At 44.4% G+C, this 22936-nt stretch overlaps 3 protein-coding genes across 4 annotated transcripts; all 3 read right to left on the bottom strand.

Moving 5' to 3' along the window:
• Positions 1 to 3959: 3959 nt before the first annotated feature.
• Positions 3960 to 5657, bottom strand: LOC149373265 (uncharacterized). Its single transcript, XM_089597582.1, has one exon. It carries the CDS (start codon positions 5655 to 5657, stop codon positions 3960 to 3962), a length of 1698 nt encoding a protein of 565 aa, XP_089453708.1.
• Positions 5658 to 5795: 138 nt separating this feature from the next.
• LOC149373264 (uncharacterized) lies at positions 5796 to 8140 on the bottom strand. Its single transcript, XM_089597580.1, has 2 exons — positions 6702 to 8140; positions 5796 to 6399 (listed from the first exon to the last, which is right to left on the bottom strand). The coding sequence occupies exons 1-2, from the start codon at positions 8138 to 8140 to the stop codon at positions 5796 to 5798; spliced, it is 2043 nt and encodes a 680-aa protein (XP_089453706.1).
• Positions 8141 to 12716: 4576 nt separating this feature from the next.
• LOC106637012 (TIM double twin CX3C motif protein) lies at positions 12717 to 21816 on the bottom strand. Of its 2 annotated transcripts, XM_089597614.1 has the most exons (4): positions 21619 to 21816; positions 21246 to 21386; positions 21124 to 21137; positions 18820 to 18895 (listed from the first exon to the last, which is right to left on the bottom strand). In XM_089597614.1, exons 1-4 carry the CDS (start codon positions 21703 to 21705, stop codon positions 18886 to 18888), a joined length of 252 nt encoding a protein of 83 aa, XP_089453740.1. In that variant the 5' UTR covers positions 21706 to 21816; the 3' UTR covers positions 18820 to 18885. The 2 variants fall into 2 exon arrangements, with proteins under 2 accessions (XP_014205117.2, XP_089453740.1); XM_014349631.2 differs by lacking the exons at positions 18820 to 18895; positions 21124 to 21137 and adding an exon at positions 12717 to 13014.
• Between the last annotated feature and the right edge of the window lie 1120 nt (positions 21817 to 22936).

Here is a 22936-nt window from a genome sequence, read left to right as displayed (position 1 = left end):
GTTTCACGTGTAATAAAATATATACATAACAGTTACCTGCTGGAGTTAACCTTCTGTACCCGAGCACACTCAGAGCCATAGGCTCGTTTCCCCATAGGCGTTCAAGGGTACGATTCGGAGTTAAGCCCGTATAAGGTAGGCAGTATCTTATTCCTAAAGTATAAGTCGATTGACGTCATCAAAAGAAAAGACAAGTTCAAGATCGAAGTGATATTTAAAAACCTAACGGAAGCAAACAAACTGCTACTCGACAGAGAAATCCAACAACACAACCTCGAGACCTTTATACCGGGATTTCGTAAACAAAGAAAGGCTATCGCCAGAAATATACCAACCCATCTGACCGTCCAACAAACTCTAGAAGCGTGCAAGTCAGAAATTAAAATCTCTTCTGTCTCTGGATTCAATAGAAGGAACCCCAATCCTACATCAGAAAAAGATAAATGGATTCCCAGCCCCTCGATTATCATAACTTTTGATGGCCAAACTTTACCCACAGAAGTCTATATTTTTAACGTTAAAACGTTTATAACTCCATACGTATCCAGGCCTATGCAGTGTTACAATTGCCTAAGGTACGGCCACACGACAAAAACCTGCAAAGCAAGAAAAATCTGCAATGTATGCGGCGAGGTGGAACAAGAAAATTGTTGTGATAAGAAATCTTTGAAATGTATAAATTGCGTGGGAAATCACAGAAGCACAGATAAAACTTTCGAAATCTACGAAAAGTACTTGAGGATAAACACAATCATGGCATACCACAACCTATCCTTTGTAGAGGCAAAGAATATTATCATGCCAAAGCCTGCCCACCCACCTATCAATTCAAAGGAGAACTTCCTGGCTCTAAAAGAAAACAAAGATGTAAAACTCTACAGCCAAATAGCCGAAGAATACAAGACGCTAGTTTCCGAGCACAAAAAGGGAAAAGGTCACACAAAAACAACTGAGCACAAAGAGAGGAATATCAAATTCTACGGAGATGTGGAAAGTGAGGCGTACACCGATCCAACCGCCGCTGACAAACGACAAAGAGACCCCCGACCGCATGCCACACCACAGGCAAACAAAACATCTGCAAGTTTCCAGCACCACCATCAGGAACAACCGGGACCACTTCAACACCCCAATAAGCTGCCTGGAACAACCACCGCTGCCGAACTAATAGGAAAAATAATTCAAAAAACTGAAGAAGAAAGACTAGAAAAATTAGTAACTAAAAATAAAAACAAGAAAGGTAACAAATAGGCTCGATAAGAATACAAAATCTGATTGCTTATTTGTAACGAATACACTAAATAGAATATATTCTCATACATTTACCTTTACTTTGAAATACCTAAGTTAGTATTTACTTATTTTACTTAAAATGGATAATAATTTAAAAATTTTCCAATGGAACGCTAGAAGCATTAGAAATAAGCTAGACCTTCACAAATATGCAGAAACCTATGACATTATTGTAATCGTTGAAACATGGCTTACTCAAAAAGAAAATTTTAACTTAAAAAATTTTAATGTCGCTAGGAACGACAGAGAGGACAAGACTGGGGGTGAAGTGGCGATCTTCGTCAGGGACACCCTCATTTTCAGCCGCATTAATTTAAACATTAACACCAGCAGCTTGGATATCGAATCTGTCCTGGTCGACACGACCCTTGGAGAGGTCCTCCAGTTACAGGCCACCAACCCCAGGTAAAAACTTATCCCCCGAAGAGATATCGGGTCTCTCCGCTGTGGCCACTGGACACGGGGGGGCTCAGATCCTCGGCGACTTTAATTCACACCACCCCCTTTGGGGAAGTGAAAAAACATGCGCTAATGGCTGGACACTCGTCGACAAACTGGACTTGGAGGAGCTCTTTATCCTGAATAACTCAGATCACACCCACTTTTACTTCCACGGAAATACTTTAAAATACTCGTGCATAGACCTCTCTTTTATATCAATGAATTTCGCGCTGTCTACTAATTGGTCAGTCTTTTAGACGACCCCTGGGGAAGTAACCACTTCCCAATTGAGATCAATATTAACGCATCACCCGTGCACACATACAAATTAAAATACAAACATAATCTAAGCAAATTAAACTAGCAAGAATTCACCGACAAACTAAAGGATTCAAATTCTATTTTTACGAACTTAAACTTTACAAACCCTAACTGCTATTTCAAGATACCAATTTTTAACTAATTTCATCAATCAAATCATCGTAAAAATTTCCAACAAACATAAACGGTCAAACCTCAACAACCATCAGTCCAATAAGACCAAGGAAAATAGTAAACCAAAAACACCACACAACCTCTGGTGGAACGGGGACTGCGAGAAAGCCTTGAGAGTGCGCAGAGCGACATACAAGTCTTTGAAATACAGATGTGACTTGAACTCGTTTATCAATTATAAGAGGATACTTGCAGAGACCAGGAGGACTATGAAGGAAACCAAAAAATCTTCTTTTAGAGGCTTCTGTGAATCAATTAACAGAACCACGCCAATTTCGGCCGTATGGAAAAAGATTAAAATTTTTAAAAATAGCTTAAATAGGCCAAATTTTTCAGAAGGCAATAAATCCTTTCGTACAAATGCAAATAATTGCTTCTTAAGCCTGTGCCAGAGTAAGAAACTCTCACACGAGGCTTTTGAAATCGGAGACTATGACCATGTACAAACCGAGTCTTCACTCTTGAGAGAACCTTTTAGGTTTGAGGAATTAACCTCGGGAATCGAGTCAACCAAACCGGACTCAGCACCCGGGACTGACAAGATTACATACGGTATCATAAAGATTTTACCAGAATTTCTTAAAAGAGTCATATTGGACGTATTTAACGACTTCATCCACCTACGGATTTACCAAAAAGAGTGGAGGGAGTGTTTAATAATGTTTATTCTAAAGAAAAATAACAAAGCACGACCAATAGCTCTGGCTTCCAGCCTCCTCAAAATCTTTGAAAAACTTGTAAACTACCGTTTAACATGGTACCTGGAACACAATGACCTTCTATCAAAGATCCAGTTTGGTTTCTGCAAGGGAAAATCATGCATAGACAACCTCACTATATTGACAAACGACATACACCAAAGCTTTTTCAAGGGAGAGAAGCTTGTGGCTCTTTTCCTTGACATAAAGGGAGCGTTCGACAGCGTGATTCCAGATCTGCTCCTGGGAGATCTGGCAGACCTCAATTTACAACCAGAATATCTAAAATTTGTCAAAATGCTAACTTACAATAGACAGCTAGTCCCTATAAATCTTCCAAACAACAACTCCTCTCACAATGTCACCATAGGCCTTCCCCAGGGCTGCATCTCAAGTCCCTTTCTCTTTACAATATATACTAACTTTTTAGACCAACTCATAAACGGTCCTTTTAAGCTGCTCAAATTCGCAGATGACTTTGTAATATACGCTTCAAGTAATGACGCTAAACAATTAGTCTCACTCTTGCAATTGAAAATAAATAAACTACACGAAGCATTAAACTACAAAAACTTAATCCTCGAACCAGGTAAATGCAAACTTATGATTTTCAGCGCGAAAAACATAAAAAAACTACATGAATACTCGCTAAAAATAAACAACTACGAAATATACCCATCTAAGGAGGTAAAATTTTTGGGGGTGCATTTTGATTGTTTTGTGGAAAAATACTCTTTATTTATAGTGGAACGTACACAGGCTGCGAGGCAGCAAATAAACACATTCACGTCGCGTCGAGTCTCCTTTGTTCTCCTCTTCTCTCTTCTTCTTCTTGTTGAGCGAGTGGCGGCTCACACGTCTTGCTTGGCGGTCGACTCGAGCACGATTGATGGTAGCGCGCAGCACCGAGCGCCTTGGCGGAGAGAGCGATCGGGGCGCGGGGGGGGAGCACTCGGCAGGACACGACCGCGCAGCCAGCGCCTTTGCGGCCGAAAAACTCACATACCGCCCGCCTTGCTCCCGGAGCGACAATCAAACGCCGCCCGCCGAAGGAGTCTGGGCATCAGATGAAACAGTCGCCGACGGCGGCGTCTCAGCGAGATCTGGGACCGGAAGCAATGCAAGCTTGGCGACGGGCCGCAGGTACTCCCCGGTGGCTGTTTTCAGAGTGGCCGCACGGACGAGACCATCGGGTCCTGGATGAACGTGGGTGATGCGGCCAAGAGGCCAGCGCCCATCCGTCCGAAGTAGAGTTGCGTCGAGAAGAACCACGGTGTCACCCACGGCGAAGTTCCGGCGAGGGGTACGCCACTTCGGTCGCTGCTGGAGTGTGTTCAGGTACTCTCGACTCCAGCGAGACCAAAACTGAGCTCGAATCGCCCTGACGAGGTCCCAATGAGCGAGAGTGTCCAGCCTTTCCGATGGGGGCCCAGCCTGGATGACGGCATCAAGAGGGGCGCCGATAAGGAAATGGCCCGGAGTGAGGACATCAAGGTCTCCCAAGTCGTTGGAGAGAGGAGTGAGCGGTCTACTGTTCAAGACCATCTCGATGCCAATGAGAACAGTCGAAAACTCCTCGTAGGTCAGGTGCCGAGAGCCCATGACGCGTCGGAGGTGGCCCTTGACCGACTTGACACCCGACTCCCAAAGACCACCAAAATGAGGCGCCCCAGGCGGGATGAACTGCCACGAAACACCTTGATCGGCGAGCGTTCCAGCAACAAGCGCCCAGTCAATCTCCGCGTCCTGAAGAGCTTCGCGCAGCTCGAGGTCGGCCCGTCGGAAGCAAGTGGCGTTATCACTCCACAGCTCGGCCGGGCGTCCACGGCGACCGGAAAAACGGGTGAGAGCGCCGAGAAAAGAGGCCGTTGAGAGATCGCCAACGAGCTCGAGGTGCAACGCCTTCGTCGTCAAGCACACAAAGACCGCAATATATCCTTTGGTGGTCCGGACGCCTCGTCCGCGCGAAGCGAGCACGTGGAAAGGGCCCGCGTAATCAACCCCAGTGCGACCGAAGGCTCGACAAGGAGTGACCCGGGAGGCTGGTAGAGGGGCCATAAGCTGGGTAGATGCCCGCGCTTGCAGCCGGGCGCAGACGATGCAACGGCGCAGGTGGGCCTTGATTCGTGTCCTGCCACCGACAATCCATGCCTGCCGGTGCACATATGCGCTAGTAAGCCGGAAGCCACCGTGGAGGGCTCTGGAGTGCGCCCGGGCGATGATGAGTCGAGCCAGAGGAGAGGAACCGGGGACAATTGGCGGATGCTTCTCCTCATAGGTCAGCGACGAATGTGCGAGGCGCCCGCCGACGCGCAAGATCCCATCGGCATCCAAGAATGGAGAGAGGGCCGTGAGTGGGCTTGTTTTTGGTAACTGCTCACCCCTTTGCAGTCGAATAACCTCCGCCTCGAATGCTGGAGCTTGACTCAGACGGACACAAGCCAGGAAAGCGGCGTGGAGCTCGGTCGGTGTTGGTGGCGAGAGCACGGGGAGAGCGGGCTCGCGATGGAGACGGCGACGAATCCACCGCCGCACACGAACGAGCAATTGCGTTAGGACGTGGAGACTGGAGAATTGCTCAAGCAGGTCGAAGCTGGACGGTTGAACGGTGCAGCAACTGATGAGAGCCGGCGCTGGTCGGGATACGGGCTCCGGGGGCCATAACCCGATGTCCCGAACCAGCCAGGAGGGCCCGTGCCACCACAAAGGCTGATGGCGGAGACCTGACATGTCGGCGCTCCGAGTGGCCAGATCCGCCGGATTTGACGCCGTCGGGACGTGCCGCCAGATGCTCGGAGAGAATATTTCTTGAAGCTGGGCCACGTAGTTGTCGACGAGCACATTATTGGTCGGCTGGGAGGAACGGAGTCACTGCAGAACAATCTGAGAGTCGCTCCAGGCGTGGCAGCGATCATCAGGGACATCCAGCTCATCCGCGGTTGATCGGAGCAGCTTTGCACCGAGTAGAGCGGCTCTGAGCTCAAGGCGAGGAATCGTCATCCGTGCGACAGGCTCGGAGACTGGTCTGAGTGAGCGAATGGGGGCAAGCTTTGAGCGAGCCAAAAGGATGTAGCAGGAAGCCGGCTCGCCCGGGCGCTCCAACCGCGAGTACACTACGGCGGCCATCGCCCGCCGGCTGGCGTCAGCGAACACGTGCAGATGAAGGTCGGACGCTGGCGAGACACCGATCCATCGGGGAAGAGAGAAGCCGGAGATGACTTGGAGCTCAGCCACAAAGTCCATCCAGCGCCGGACCATGGACAATGGTACTGTTTCGTCCCAGTCGAGGTGAGCCCGCCAAAGATCCTGCAGCAGCAATTTCGCGTTCAAAGTGATTGGCGCAAGCCAACCACATGGGTCGAAGACGCTTGCAAGCGCCGCGAGCATGGTCCTCTTCGTAGTCTGGCGCTGCACGACGACCGGAGTCAGGCGAAGGCGATCGACCGGGGGATCCCAACCAACGCCCAGCTCGCTAACAAGGCCCAATGTTTTGTGGAAAAATACTCTTTATTTATAGTGGAACGTACACAGGCTGCGAGGCAGCAAATAAACACATTAACGTCGCGTCGAGTCTCCTTTGTTCTCCTCTTCTCTCTTCTTCTTCTTGTTGAGCGAGTGGCGGCTCACACGTCTTGCTTGGCGGTCGGCTCGAACACGATTGATGGTAGCGCGCAGCACCGAGCGCCTTGGCGGAGAGAGCGATCGGGGCGCGGGGGGGGAGGACTCGGCAGGACACGACCGCGCAGCCAGCGCCCTCGCGGCCGAAAAACTCACATAAGGCGAAGGCGATCGACCGGGGGATCCCAACCAACGCCCAGCTCGCTAACAAGGCCCTCAGCGCCGAGCTGATCCCAGGCGGGGCGCAAGCGAACATCGGGCGGAAGATCCTCGAGTAGCTCTGGTGTGCTCGCGACCCACTTCCGGAGCGGAAAACCGCCAGCTTGCATGAGGCCGATCAACTGGTCACGGAGGTGTCGCGCAGTGTCGAGACTATCGGCTCCAGAGAGAATGTCATCGACGTAGCGGTCGCGCATAACAACGGGCACCGCATCGGGCCAACGGGAGCCCTCGTCCTCGCACAGCTGCTGGATGGTGCGTAGGGAAAGATACGGAGAGCACGACGCGCCGTATGTGACAGTGAGCAACTGGTAGTGTGTGGGCGGCTCTCGAGGGTCCGCGCTCCAAACGATCCGCTGCAAGTCGACGTCTCGGTCATCGATCCAGATCTGGCGGAACATCATTTGAACGTCGCTGCAGAAGGCGATACGATGTCGGCGCCAGCGCAGTAACACGTGAGGTAAGGCCGTTTGAAGTCGGGGCCCGGCGTGGAGGACATCGTTTAGACTGCAGCCGCTCGAAGTTGGATGTGAAGCGTTAAAGACAACGCGCAGCTTTCGGCCCTGGTCGCTATGCTGCCATATGCCATGATGCTGGATGTAATGAGCGGGGTGGGACGACCCGGCCAACTGAGCGCTAGTGAGAGGCCTCATGTGACCCAAAGCGAGATAATCGGCCATAAACTTGGTGTATTCGACGGCCATCTCGGGGGCTCTCTGTAGCCGGCGCTGCAGCGCAGTCAACGAGGCCAGAGCGCTCTGACAACTATCACCGAGGAGCTGCAAGCCCCCTTGCTTTAGAGGCAGGCGCACGACGTAGCGCCCGTCCTCAGCCCGGCCATGGTCAGCGAAGCTGCGTTCACATTCGACGTCGTCGGGGGCCTGCCGGTGGGCCTGTGGAACGTCCTCGAGTTCCCAGAAGCGCTGCAGCAGGGATGCCAGCTCAAGATGCCAAGGAGGAGGCGAGTCGGCCTGAGATGTCAGACAGACGTTCGGTGAGGCGTGCGGCATCTCTAGGCCGGCGGCCTGCCCAATAAAGACCCAACCAAAGACAGTGGCCTGAGCTACGAGGTCGTCACGCTGAATCTGGCCAGGCTCCAGCAAGCGATGGTAGACGTCCACACCGAGGAGGAGGTCGATCACGTGTGGCGTGTCGAATTTGGAGTCCGCCAGCGGCTCGAGGTCGAGCCAGCGCCGAGCGACAGCGGGGTGCAGGGGCGCGCGTGGGGAAACAATCCCGAGCCGCGGGAGGCAGAGAGCCATCAGCGTGGTCGGCGGCTCGCTCTCCCTGAGGTGAAGCCAAAGTCGAGCACGAGCCCTCGAGCGGACGCCCGGGTCGCCGCCGACGCCCGAAATGTTGAACTCGGCGAGTTCCATCGGAGCGTTGAGTTGACGAGCGAGGCTGGCGGAAGCAATGGTGACCTCGGAGCACGAATCCAGGAGGGCCCGGACCGTCACAGTCCGGCCAAGAGGCCCGCTCAGGCGGACAAGCGCGGTCGGCAACACTGCCAGTCAGGACCGTGACGCCTCATCGGATGGCGGACCGGCAGTGGGCACGGCCGCTGGATCCGCTTTCGGAAGCTTCGGTGGCGTGGGTTCAACAGCGGGCTCTGACCCGCGGCGCCGGCTGCTGTCATGCAGAGAACTGTGGTGTGGCTCGCGGCAGTGCTGACAGACCGAGCGTGAGGGACAAGCCTTTACAGCATGGCCGGACCGAAGACAGTTGAAGCACAGTCTCGCCTGGTAAACCAGATCTCTCCGAGCGCGCGACTCAAGACCGTGAAACTGTGCGCAGTGGCCCAGGTAGTGAGACCCCTGGCAAGCCGGGCTGGCCGACACCGTGCCACCTGTCGCAAGAGTACGATAGGTACGGCCGGCCGAGGCAGGGACCGCTGGACGCGCACCGGGCACGGCGGACTGGCGTGCAGGATGGGAGGCCTCCACGGAGCTCAGAGCCCGGCATCGCCGACGCAGGAAGCCGGCCAGGGTGTCGAAGGTTGCCAGGGTGCGCCCGGCGTCCGAATTTGCGACCTCGAGTCGCTCAAGCTCGTCCTCCCATGCGCGCCGCGTCGAGGAGTCCATCCCCGTCAGTGCACAGGAAACGAACCAGTCGTCCCACTCCGCCACCGGACGGCCCAGAGTGCGCAGCTGATCTCGATGGCGGCCCAACGTGTCCAACAGACCCTGCAAACCTCGAGCCGACTCCTCTCGCAACGGTTTAATGTTGCGAAGCGCCGTGATGTGGTCGTGTACGAGAATGCGGCGGTGCTCGAACCGTGCCTCCAACAGGGCCCAAGCGGTCTCGTAGTTCGCGTCAGCGATCTGGATGGCCTCGAGCGTCGTTTTGGCGTCCCCCTGGACAAGTGATTTTAAGTAGAAGAGCCGTTCGACGTTCGTGAGATGGCTGTCCTCGTGGATGAGGGCGCGAAAGAGGTCTCGGAAGCTTTCCCAGTCCTCTCGCTTGCCGGAGAAGTTGGGAATGCTGATCCGGGGCAGGCGAGGGCCACGAGTAGGCCCTGAGCTCGGTGGAGGAGCAGGATTACCGTCGGTGGGCGGCGGGAGGGGCGCCATTGACAGCCTCGCGTCGTAGAGGCGCGCCCTTGCGGTGATGTAGCTGGCCTCCACTCGCGGGTACAATCGATCCAGGAGGCCCCGCTTCTCCGGCGGCGGGCCGTCCAGCAATCTCACGTGGTTCGACTGGAAATCATGCCAGTAGCCCTGGAGAAGCTCTAGCCTCACGTCCACAAGCCCCAGACTCCAGGCTTCGATCCGGTCCACGTCGAGCGCAAACTGCGTGACAACGTCTGCGAGGGCGCTCTAGGAGCCGTACAGGCTCGTCCAGCCGTCGTCTGACCTGAAAGCACGATCACGTGCTGTATATTTGTTCTGGATTTTGCCTCCGGGCCACCATCGATTGGTGGCGTCGGCAAAACAGAATTGAGTAGTAGTTGGGGGAGGGCGAGCGGACGTAAAGCGGTAGAGAAAGAGCGGGAGAGGGATTGAAGTTGTAGGTTAGGGACGATCTGGCTGTAACCAAGCGCGCGGCGTAACTGCCTTGGCCTGGTCGAACGAGTCTCTCGCGACCAAATCGGCCGCCAAGGCAAACAACAAAGGTCATCAAGTGGACCGTAGCAACAATGGCCGCCGCCGCGATCGAGCGAGGCGGCCATGGTCCCGACGTGTTCATGCACGCCGCCAGCGACGCAGTTTCGATTGCGGCTGGGCTGTAGAGCTGGACCGCGGGCGCTCACCGCCCACGGCAACCCCGACCACCACAGGTGACGCGGATGCCCCACATGGCACGCGTATATGGCGACACGGATCGACCGCGGCCCAATTAACTCATTCCAGGCCGCGGGCACTCTCGCGGCCGCGGCGGCTTTACCCACACGAAAAGCTGTCACTTTACTTACATTACGTTAAGAAGCTGGTCGTCCTGTCCTGCTGCGTCTCCGCTGGTCGCCGGTCGCCTCACTTCAACGGGATCCGGCTCGAAGGACCAATGTTTTGTGGAAAAATACTCTTTATTTATAGTGGAACGTACACAGGCTGCGAGGCAGCAAATAAACACATTCACGTCGCGTCGAGTCTCCTTTGTTCTCCTCTTCTCTCTTCTTCTTCTTGTTGAGCGAGTGGCGGCTCACACGTCTTGCTTGGCGGTCGACTCGAGCACGATTGATGGTAGCGCGCAGCACCGAGCGCCTTGGCGGAGAGAGCGATCGGGGCGCGGGGGGGGAGCACTCGGCAGGACACGACCGCGCAGCCAGCGCCTTTGCGGCCGAAAAACTCACATTGATAAACAGTTGAATTAGGGAGCTCATATAAAATATCTAAAGGAAAGTTGCATTCTCCCGATCAGTATTCTGAAATGTCTTAGAGGCGTGCACTGGGGATCGGACCCCGAGATACTCCTGATACTATATAAATCTATGATTCGGTCTAAACTGGAGTATGCTAGTTTTTTAATTTCACCAATCAAGGTCACTCATAAGAACTCTTTGCAAAAAATTCAGAATACAGCCGTAAGGCTGGCCCTCGGCTACCAAAGTAGTACCCCCATAAACGTACTCACAGACGAATTAAAAGTTCCATATCTTACACATAGAATCGAATTTTTGTACTATAAATACATCTTGAAACAATTGTCCTATAGGAACAACATCACAATAAACAGCATAGAATCAACGCACGAAATCGCAGAGCACCCATTGTACAAACACAACTTGGAAAAGTCTCTCTTAATCACTTGCTACGGGAAATCCTGGCCAGAAAACGGCCTTATCATACAACTCAACAAATACCAAAAATTCTTAACTTCATACTGGACCAACTTTACAAATTTCGATATCGACCTAAATCATGGCAAAAAAATCGGAGCTTCTCCAAGCCCAGTGATCCATTATAAAAACACCTTTCAAAATTGTGAAACTCAGTTCATTGACATATATACTGATGGGTCTAGATCGCTCGACGACAACGGGTGGGCCGTCAGTTTTGCGGTCTGAAGCCAACTAGAATTCTTTAGGACAGCAAAAAGAATTTCGAATATGGCTTCTATTTACACGGCTGAGTGTCTGGCGATTATGAGTTCTCTTGAAAGAATCCTTGAGTGGTCAAATCTTAATCCTTTCGAGGATAGAGGGTTTAGAGTCTTCTCGGACTCCAGGAGTGCCCTGGAAGCCCTGAGCTTCTTACGCGGTCTTGACTGGGAGTCCCCCTTGCTGGTCCGTCTAAAAGGCATACTATTTATATTATAAGAAAAGAATATCCAAGTCAAGCTCTTTTGGATCCCATCGCACGTGGGAATAGCTGGAAATGAGAATGCCAATACGATGGCAAAAACGGCTGCCACGAGTGGTGCCCTGGCGGTGGTCGACATTCCGTACTCCGACTTAGTATCTAAATACAAAATAATCTGTGATAATAACAATAAAAAACAAATCTTAGACCAAAGCACAGAAGAAGGAGTGTTATATTTTTGTAACTACTTCACTAAATCAAAAAATCCGTGGTTCAATAAATTCAATATTCCTAGAAGAGCAATAAACTGCACAATAAACAGACTAAGGAGCAACCACACTTTACTAAATCACCAATTGTATAAAAACAAAATAGTTGACAGTGATAAATGCAAATGTGGAAGGGATCAGGACACTCCGGAACACATCTTTTGGCAATACGAACTCTTCGAAGACGAAAGGAAAATAATGCTTCGCAGACTACATGAAACCCGGGGTCCTGGCCCCTTCTCCATAGCATCACTACTCTCCAACCTAAATATTATAACAGTACACATTATCTCAGACTTTATTATGAACATAGATATCTGCATTTAAAACATACAATAGTCTAAAATAATACAGTTCTTAAAATTATCTGAGTACAGAATTTGATTGACAGTTTATAAAAATTACCACCAAACAATTAGTATATAAACAAAGCTCCTTTTCAAATACGATTTAAGAAACCCGCACTGTAAACCCATATAACTGAACTGTAAATTCGAAGTATGTTACTCCACGTATGTTATGTATTTTACTCACTCTGTATTCTAGCTGTGTAACATATGTTTTATGCCAATAAAAATCACTTTAAGTAAGGGTACCAGTATTTTTGGCTGCTAGAAAATTTTCTCACTGTGAACGCAGCCTTCGTTAAATTTTAGTATACAAATGGCTATCAATGTAGAATCTTATTGCGTATTTTAAAGCATGCAATCAGACTTCTGGGGTCTTGTGTATACATAAAGATACTTTTTCTCATCTGCTATCACAGCGATTAATTTTTTTTCTTTTTAAATAAACCGAATATCAATATATTAAACTGTGTTAGTGTGCATAAAGTAATTAACTACAGTAAATATGATTTAATTTGCTGAATCCATTGTTTCGTGCTTGTAATACAGCTTTTTTACAACCTAGTATGTTAGAAAACTACTGCTTTTGTCTTCTATACTCAATGAGATTAAAATTGCTTTAAGTAGAGGAAAATCTGTTATGGATTAAAAACTCTAATAGTGGTTTCTAAAATTAAAACAATCAATATTATTGATAGTTAAATTTATTATTGGAAAATACTTTTTTTATTGTTTTCTTCAATGACGGGAGAAGATCGCAATAATCATCGACGCAATTTTTTGCACAATTTTCAAACTCTTTAGTAAAGTTATTAATTTCACCTTGTGATGGATCAAGTCCCATTTTGTCTTTGACCTTGTCATTGCAATCCATAATACATCTTTGTAATCGATTCTAAACATGAAGAAAAAATAAAATAAAAAAGCATGTTAAATTTTTTAAGAAATTTTGCGGCTCAGAGGTTTACTATCTGACCGCACGATTTTTAACTTTTTAAAGGTTTGAAGTACGAGAGAGCAGTTGTATAAGCATTCCTTACAAGTCTTAAGGTGAGGAAATATTTACATATTGCAAAATAAATTATTTAATTTTCGAACGTAACGTTGTGTAGCTTGTGTATTTGTATATTTATATACATATGTACATAAACTTGCTTTCGGTAATTTAAGTGTCGTTACTTTAAGGATTTGTTTATTTTTTTACAACACTACCGAGCTACCAAAGCTCGTGATGGTGCTATACCATACCCACATACACACACGTGCACACACACAGACACACATATACACACATCATGTAATACTATAAATCAATATATATACATACACATATGTGTAACAAATCATCCAAATGTAATTCGTCGTAGGACGCTTGGGAGAGGTTTTAGTTCCAGTGATTGCCACATGATACTTTTTTACATTGAAGAATGGCGCTAAATTTTTACGGTTTTGTTTTTAAGGGGGTAGTGTCACAAAATTAAAAAATTTAGGAACGCCTTGAAAAAATTTGTATAAACTAACAATTATGCGTAGAATAACATATTAAATTTTCAGACATCCTAGCTTCACCGTTCTCGAGAAATAAATTACCCATTTAACACGTACTCTTATGAGAGAAAGAGTGTTTTACTGATTACGACTAAAAAAAATTTAAGACTTTGCTGAAATTGAAACATAATGTAAAATAGTATGTTTTAAACATCGTATTATACTAACAGCATCCAAATCTTCACCGTTCTTTAGTTATAACGAATTAAAAGTGTGTACTTAAAGATCCGTGAAGATGTCGCAACGTCTTGATATAGTGTCGAAGGGAATCTGCATTATCGGCATTTTTTTTCGACCATCTGTCATAGCCGCGATAGCCTTCATTCTTTTCTCTTTGACACTTTTTTTGACAAGTCTCCCATTTGGTAAACGAAAACGTTTAGACATTTTTTACGGATATTTCACCATCAACTCAATGTTTACGTACAATATAACCTCCGAATGTATCTATACTTATACGTATATATAGATATACAGAGGGTTTTCGCCTCATGCGGCGTTGCCATATTTATTGTCACTTGTCTGTTTCAGAACGCATAATGTATTTCGGAGCACGCATTGACTATATGTTGTCACCACGCAATGCTCCTCGAGAAGGGTTTAGGCGACCTTCTCGCAGCAAAATTGCCTAATTTCCCCCCTACCCCCCTCCCAGTGATGGGAGGCCTCCCATCCCTCTTCCCTTCCTTCTCCCAAGTGCTAAGTGCCCATAGTAGTGCCCTTATTAAAGGAGCCGGACGTAGAGCACTATAATATAAAAAAAAAAAAAAAAAAAAAAACTATATATTGTGACACTACCCCTTTAACACGTTAAATGGTCAAGGTTTTAGTTTCGATTTTAGCCACTTCATTTACTTTTGTTAGGACTCTTCAACGCTGGTAGTCGCGTCCCATGACGAATAGCAATATGAATGTATACACTTTTACATGTGCATAAATTTTTTTATTTTTATATTTTACAGCCATTTCTAAGAACTATGCCCAATAGGCTCGTCTGTATTGATGTATTACTCTGCATGTACATGCTATCGTCATTGGCATATAAAAAACCGCCTCAGATTGAATGTGATCAATCGCTTACACAGCAATGGGGACTTTGGGTTTGTTGTAAGCAAACAACATTTCGAAGTGCGTAAAACACGACTTGTTCTACGCGTGAGAAGCCCGTTGTGTCTAGGCTTGTTCTCCCTATGTCTATTCCATACGTCTTATGTTTTTTCCTTATAACGGGCCCTATTTTTCATGGCTTCTTCTGAACCAACGGACCACAGTTGGAAATACACACATGGGCAATTTGTTTTCTGCAAGGTGCAAGCCAAGCGTGTAAAGATCAGGTCTCGAACTCGGAAGCTTGTGTTACTCAGCTCCCGAGCTATAAGAGTCACACTATGCTATCGAAGCCGCTATACATGTAAATATACATACAAGTATATAGTGTAAGGTCCAGCTACACAACACTGCGTTCAAAAATTAAATTTTTTTTTTTTCATCATACTGCCCCGAAAGTAGGAACTTTCGTCCCGCAAAGCGGTATTAAAATTCCTTTTCTCAGTGCAAGATCAGTAAAAAATAGAATGCGAACCACATTCGGAAGGAGAAGAAATGCATTGGATTTCACATTAACCACGTCCTCTCAGCTTCGCTTCGGCCGTTTATTCACGTGAAATCTAAAACATTTTTAACTTCGCTAACTAGCTGTGTATGCTAGTGAAATGTAAAAATCGCTATGTCTATTCACACCTTATATACACGTATAGGCATGCGCCTGGCTCGCTTTGCCTGATCGGAAAAAAAATTAACTTGGACCCTTTAAGTGCCGAAGTACCGGATCAGTGAGCCCAAAAGTAGTACCGAACGTAGGCGCGAAATTCAAACACGCTATGCGCCCAAATCCACAACAACCTAAGTACAATTACCCAATAACCCAGTACGTGCGTGGATCAATCCACAGTACCTAAATACGCTTTACTACTGACAATTCATAAATATTTAATACCACAAGCAGCTGACCCCAAACAACCCAATACGCGCTACTGTCTGCACTGATCTTCAGAGATTAATTTAATTCATACCCTTAATCACTTATAAATAAATAAAATCCCAAGCGCTTAATCCCCAGATACCCAATAAGCTCTACTGTCTGTACCGTTTAATCGGTAATTACTTAAAGAATTAATTGACAATGAGCCTGGACTAAACAGTTTATTTATCAGTAAATAAATAAATAAATAAAATCCCAAGCGCATAGTCCCCAGAAACCCGATAGGCTCTGCTGTCTGTACCGATTATTCAGTGATTAATTAATAAAATAATTGACAGTTAGCCTATAGTTTATTTTAAAATAAATACATAAATAACTAAGATCCCAAGCGCTTCATCCCCAGAAACCCAAGAGACTATACTATCTGTACCATTTATTCGGTGATCAATTGATAAAACAATTGACAGTGGGCCATTAGTTTACTTTTAGATAAATAAATAAATACAAAAATAAAATTCTAAGCGCTGAATCCCCAGAAACCCAATAAGCTCTACTGTCTTCAACGTTTATTTAATCATTAATTGATAAATTAACTTACACTGAGCCTACGAAAGACCACTTATTATGTACATAAATAATTAAATAAAATCCCAAGCGCTTCATCCCCAAAAACCTAATAGGCTCTACTGTATGTACCGTTTATTCGGAAATTAATTGATAAATTAATTGGCAGTGAGCCTGTAAAAGACCGGTTATTATTTAAATAAATAAATCAATCAAATCCCAAGCGCTTAATCACAAGAAAACCAATAGGCTCTACTGTCTGCAGCGTTTATTCAGTAATTAATTAATAAATTAATTAACAGAAGGCCTGTAAAAGACCGCTTATTATTTGAAGAAATAAATGAATAAGATACCAAACGCTTAATTTCCTGAAACCCAATAGGCTTTGTCTCTACCGTATATTCGGTAATTAATTGATACGTTATTTGAGACTGAGCTTAGACTGAATAGTTCATTTATAAATGAATGAATAAATAAATAATTGAACAAAATCACAAGCGCGTAATTCCCAGATATGTAATAGGCTCTACTGTCTGGACCGTTTAATCGGTAATTAATTGATAAATTTATTGACAGTGAGCCTGTGAAAGACCGCTTATTACTTAAATAAATAAAAATATAAAATCCCAAGTGCTCAATCCCCAGAAACCCAACAGGCTTTACGAACTGTACCGTTTAATCAGTAATTAATAAATAAATCAATTAACAGTGAGCCTGTGCAATACCGTTTATTATTAATATAAATAATTATTTATGCCCTTGCACGGGCTCACTGTTAAATCATTCATGAATTAATTACTAAATCAACGGTACAGACAGTAGTGCACATTTGGTATCTGGGGATTGAGCGCTTAGGATTTGATTTAGTTATATATTTTAATAATAAGCGGTTTTTAACTGGCACACTGTCAATTAATTCATTAATTCATTGCCGAATAAACGGTGCAGACAGTAGAGCCTGTTGAGTTTTTGGGCATTAAGCGCTTAAGATTTTATTTATTTTTTTTTTTTAAGTAATAAGCGGTCTTTGACAGGCTCACGGTCAATAAATTTATAAATTAATTACGGAATAAACGATGCAGACAGTAGAGTCTATAGAGTGTCTGGGGATTAAGCATTTGGGATTTCATTTATTTATTTATTTAAATAATTAGCGGCCTTTTACAGGCTCACTGTTAATTATTCATTAATTAATGACTGAATAAACAGTACTATCAGTAGAGCCTATTGGGTTTCTAAGAATTATGTGCTTTGGATTTTTTTATCTATTTAAATAATAGGCGGTCTTTCACAGGCTCTCTGTTAATTAATTTATCAATTAATTACCGAATAAACGGTACAGACAGTAGAGCCTATTGGGTTTTTGGGGATTACGCACTTGGAATTTTATTTATTTATTTATTTATAAATAAACTATTTAGTCTAGGCTCCCTGTCAAATAACTTGTTAATTAATTACCGATTAAACGGCACAGACAGTAAAGCCTATTTGATACCTGGGAATTAAGCCCTTGTGATTATGTTCATTTATTTATTTATCAATAAACTATTAAGTCTAAGCTCACTGTCAAATAATTTATCAATTAATTACCGATTAAACGGTACAGACAGTAGAGCCCATAAGGCGTCTTGTTTAATTGATTAAATGGTGCAGACATTAGAGCCTATTGGGTATCTGGGGATTAAGCGCTTGGGATTTTATTTAATCATAATTGATTAAGGGTATGAATTAATTTAATCACTCAACATCAGTGCAGACAGTAGAGCGTATTGGGTTGTTTGGGGTTATCTGCTTGGGGTATTAACTATTTAATAATCAATTGTCCGTAGTTAAGCGCATTAAGTTACTGCGGATTGATCTACGCAAGTACTGGGTTATAGTCCTTGGGTTTTTGTGGAATTGGGCGTACAGCCTGTTTGAATTTTGCGCTTCCGCTTGGTACTAGGGCTCTGTTCGGAAATGATAGGTTGGTTAAGTATTCAGTTGGTACCTACCCCCACCCTGGCTTAACTAACCGACCGTGTGTTCGCGCATGTAAACAATAGTTAATCAGCTGATCACGTTTTGGCACACTTTGAGCGCTTTTTGTGGTTAAAGAGAGGACTTGAAAGCGCTCAAAGTGCGCCAAAACGTGATCAGCTGATTAACTATTGTTTACATGCGCGAACACACGGTCGGTTAGTTAAGCCTGGGTGGGGGTAGGTACCAACTGAATACTTGACCAACCCATCATTTCCGAACAGAGCCTAGTTTTTGGCTCACTGGTGCGAATAGGCACTATGTATGAAAATATTTCCTCACCTCAAGACTAGCGTGGAATACTGGAATGCTGATGCAATCTCTCTCTTACTTTGGGTGCAGTCCCATGGTACGAAATAGAGCTCCGCAATAGACTGTCCCCGCTCTGATTGGCTGTTTCTATTGCGGACGATCGAGCTGTTGCGGGTTGCGAACGTTTTTATATTTTGGCATGTAACTTTCAGAAAGCTTTGAGGTTATGTAAGGTATTACTTTGCTAAGAGAACGGGACCAAACCAAAAGTTATATATTAAAACCAGCTTCAGTATGTTTTGACGGATTTTTATTTTTTGAAAGGAAATGGGTTTTTTTACATAAATGGTTGCCAAAGTTAGTATGGTCTTCTGTAGGATACTAATTTTCGTGTCAGACATTTCACACTGAGCTCCAAAACATACCAACAAAAACAAACAATTACCGTTGATCAGCTGGTTATGTTATTCTACTTCGGAGAGACAAAGTTCGCTATGGTCACATGTGCAGGAACGACCGATGCGTAACTCATTTACGCTCGTGAGTGCGAGTGAGAAAGAGATACTTTGAACCTCTCACTCGCACTCGCGGGCCTACATAGGTTACGCATCGGTCTTTCCTACCTCCTGGAAGCCAGCTCGCAAATTATCGATTTGTGCAAAAAAAAAAATACTAGGCGACGTGTTTTTATCTGCACATTTCGTTTATGCAAATAATTAAAACTGCACATGCCTCACTAGTGTATAAAAAATTAAAGAAGTTAGTCGATTCACAGGCCGTCTCAGTCAAAAATTTATAGTTATTAATATGCCTATAATTTATAGCTATAATTATAGCTATATCTACCGATATCTACCTATAAAACAGCTATAATAATGTATAAAATTCAGCTATAAATATAGCTGTAAACTACAGCTGTAAATTTTTCACAAATAATGAATAAAAATTAGATTAAACTCAGATTTTTTCAACATATATCGATCAGTACAGATGGTATCATCCGTATGACAACAGTAAAACTGGGGGCCTGAAGTATTTTTGAATAAGTAGAAAAAAAAACAAGAAATCAAATGCAATATCAAGTTTTTTAAAAATTGTTTTAAAATACTTTAGGCCCTCAGTTTTACTGTTATCACACGGATGATACCGTCTATACTGATCGATATATGTTGAAAAAATCTGATTTTAAACTAATTTTTATTTAAAATTTGTGGTAAGATTACAGCTGTAATTTATAGCTACATTTATAGCTGAATTTTATACATTATTGTAGCTGTTTTAGAGGTAGTTATAGCTATAATTATAGCTATAATTTATGGGTATAATTATAGCTATAAATTTTCAACTGAGGTAGTTGGATCACGATATCTCTCTCATTAAAGCGTATTTCCAACTGCACAGGGGCTTAAAAAACTGCACATTGTCTAAACTTAATTGCACAGTCAAAATTTCTATCTGCACTCTTGATTAAATAATAAATAAATAAAATCTCTTTATGACGCCTACGGGTGATATGCAGCTAGTGTAGTTACATATTGCGCATGCGCGCGGTATGTGTTTACTTACTACGTTATAAAGAGATTTTATTTATTTATTAATTAATCAAGAGTGCGCAAATAGAGATTTTGACTGTGCAATTAAGTTTAGACAATGTGCAGTTTTTAAGCCCCTGTGCAGTTGGAAATACGCTCTAATAAGAGAGATATGGCGATCCAACTACGGCCTGCGAATCGACTAACTTCTTTAATTTTTTATACAAAAGTGAGGCATGTGAAGTTTTAATTATTTGCATCAACAAAATGTGCAGATAAAAATACGACGCCTAGTATTTTTTTTTTTTTTTTTTTGCACAAATCGATAATTTGCGGGCTGGCTTCCAGGAGGTATCTTTCTTGCACATGGGACCATAGTGAACTTTGCCTCCCCGAAATAGAAACGTTCACAATAGCTCTGAGGCTGCAGTCACATGGAGCGCAATAGAGCGAGCAGGATAGGAATTTCTCCATGGGTGTAATCCGCAATCATCGCCGGCAGTTACATATATGTAAGATGTGACAACGTTGCGTGGTTGAGGGCGCTACTGTCGATTTACTGGTGATGTGATCCGCAATCCCGTCAGCAGTAAAGCAGACGACGTCAGTCTACTTGCTCTTTTTCGTGACATTTTTTGATTGTAAACAAAGCTTATTGTGCTAGACGTAAACAAACACGCAGACCAAAAAAAAATAGTTTTAAGTGCCAAAAAGAAAAATGGAAATAACAGCTTTACTGCTAGCGGGATTGCGCGCGATCACAGCAAAAATGTCACGAAAAAGAGTAAGTAGACCGACGTTGTCTGCTTTACTGCTGGCGGGATTGCGGATCACATCACCAGTAAATCGACAGTAGCGCCCCCCAACCACGCAACGTTGTCACGTCTTACACATGTAGCTGCTGGCGGCGATTGCGGATTACACCCCATAAGCGGCTGCGTTAAGTCTATTCCACTGCAGGACATAGCCCTATTGCGTGGCGCAATAGACTTAACACAGCCGCTTATGGAGAAATTCCTATCCTGCTCGCTCTATTGCGCTCCATGTGACTGCAGCCTGATTGGCTGTTTCTATTGCGGACAGTCCATTGCGGAGCTCTATTTCGTACCATGGGACTGCACCCTTAAACATTTTTTAAGACATTAATCGTGTGATCACATCGTAAACCGCAATAATTCTTGCAGTAGTTAAAATTATTATATAAATGTCATTTAAATGATTGCCACTAACCTTTGATCTTTCAAATTCATTTTGAATGTATTGATTTGCTTCGTTCAAATGTATGCTACAACTGTGAATGCAACTGTGAATTCTTTGAACACTAAAGTTTTCATTGTCACAGCAAGCTGCTGCACATCTGTGCATGTCACCCTGTAAGAAAACATAATCACAATAACTTTTTATTTATTATTATGAGTATACGTAATTTACAAGTAAAGAGGAATAATTTCTGTGAGCTAGTCATGAAATATATATTATTAAGTGTGCCAGAAATTAATCGAAGAAAAAAGTATGTACACACTAGAACATGTAACATATATTGACTGACACGCACTTGATGTAGAGATCTTTATGCCTACTCATTTTTAGCACGCTTTTTTACCTGCATTTTTCGAAGAAAAGTTTTGTCTATATCTTCTATGGTTTGTGTTGTTTGATCTTCGACTCGCTTCCTCTGTTCTTCTGCCATTTTTCGAGTTCTTTTTCTTCTTCTTAAAGGGGGGGGGGTTGTGGCTCCAGTGAGGCTACTTTTGTGTTAGTAGCGTATAGTCCGAACGGCCATTAACAAAACTTATTATCGTCTGCTTGCTCGGTGAAGTGTGGTATCAGGTATGGTGAAAGAATTTTAAAGTATTAGGTTTGTTCGATTAAGGAGTCCAGAGCATCCCGAGTAACCCCGGGTTACCGGGGCGCACGAGTATCATCATAGAGATATGGTTATCATCCTGATGGTAACACTAATTGTAACAGTAAATGACGCATTACAGTATTCTGCAGTTATTTCTAGATGACAAAATTTTTTTCAGTCTTCCAATTTGTAATTCTATGTGTTTTTTCAAAAGAAATTACGTATGGCATTACCAAGCTGAAACCCCTTATGTAATGCCATACGTAAAACCATAATCGGTGCCTACGAAAACAATTACAGATACAAATTGCGGCAAAAAGAATTACTCCAAAAAAAATACGGTAAAAATAATAACTTCCCAACTATTGCGGCGAAAAAAATTATGCCTCAAAAATTTATGGCAAAAAAAATGATTCCTTAAAATGTGCGGCGAAAAAAATTACATCACTTATGCGGTGAAAAAAATTACACCATTTAAGTGTACAGCGAAAAAAATTGTATTGTTCAACTGGGCGGTGAACAAAATTATTCTATTAAAATTTATGCGGCGAAAAAAATTATGTCATTCAAATGTGCGGCGAAAAAAATTACTTCATCGAAGTGTGTTACGAAAAGGATTGTATCTAGTCGCGGTAACGAAGTAGTGAAGTTCTTAAAATAGGCACGGTAAAACGAATTTCAATTCGGTTTTTTGCATTCGATTGGTTAGAACGTCGGGAAACTTTGTGACCTACACTGATGTATAAGAGATGAAAAATATGCAATTTGCATAAATAACATGCAATGTATAATTGCATTTCAAATTGACCGGAATCACTAAATTTACGATTCAGGTAATAGTGATGGAAATGAGTTCAAACACGTTACTCGGTGGTTTTTGGGGTCGCTGAACACGAATATCACACCAGAATCAGTCTCAGAGGTACCTGGTGCCCAGGGTGACCGCTATCTCCGTCGTCTCCTGGAATTTCTGGAAAATTCATCATACAATTAGTCCAAACACATTACTCGGGGGTTTTCAGGGTCGCTGAACACGAATTTCGCGTTAAAATCTGTCTCAGAGGTACCTGGT

Source organism: Copidosoma floridanum, unplaced genomic scaffold (genome assembly GCF_036245765.1).
Source record: "Copidosoma floridanum isolate Cflo_tuat_1 unplaced genomic scaffold, Cflo_Japanese_pri ptg000034l, whole genome shotgun sequence".
NCBI classification, from domain to species: Eukaryota; Metazoa; Arthropoda; class Insecta; order Hymenoptera; family Encyrtidae; genus Copidosoma; species Copidosoma floridanum.
This window is presented reverse-complemented; position numbering and strand designations above follow the sequence as displayed.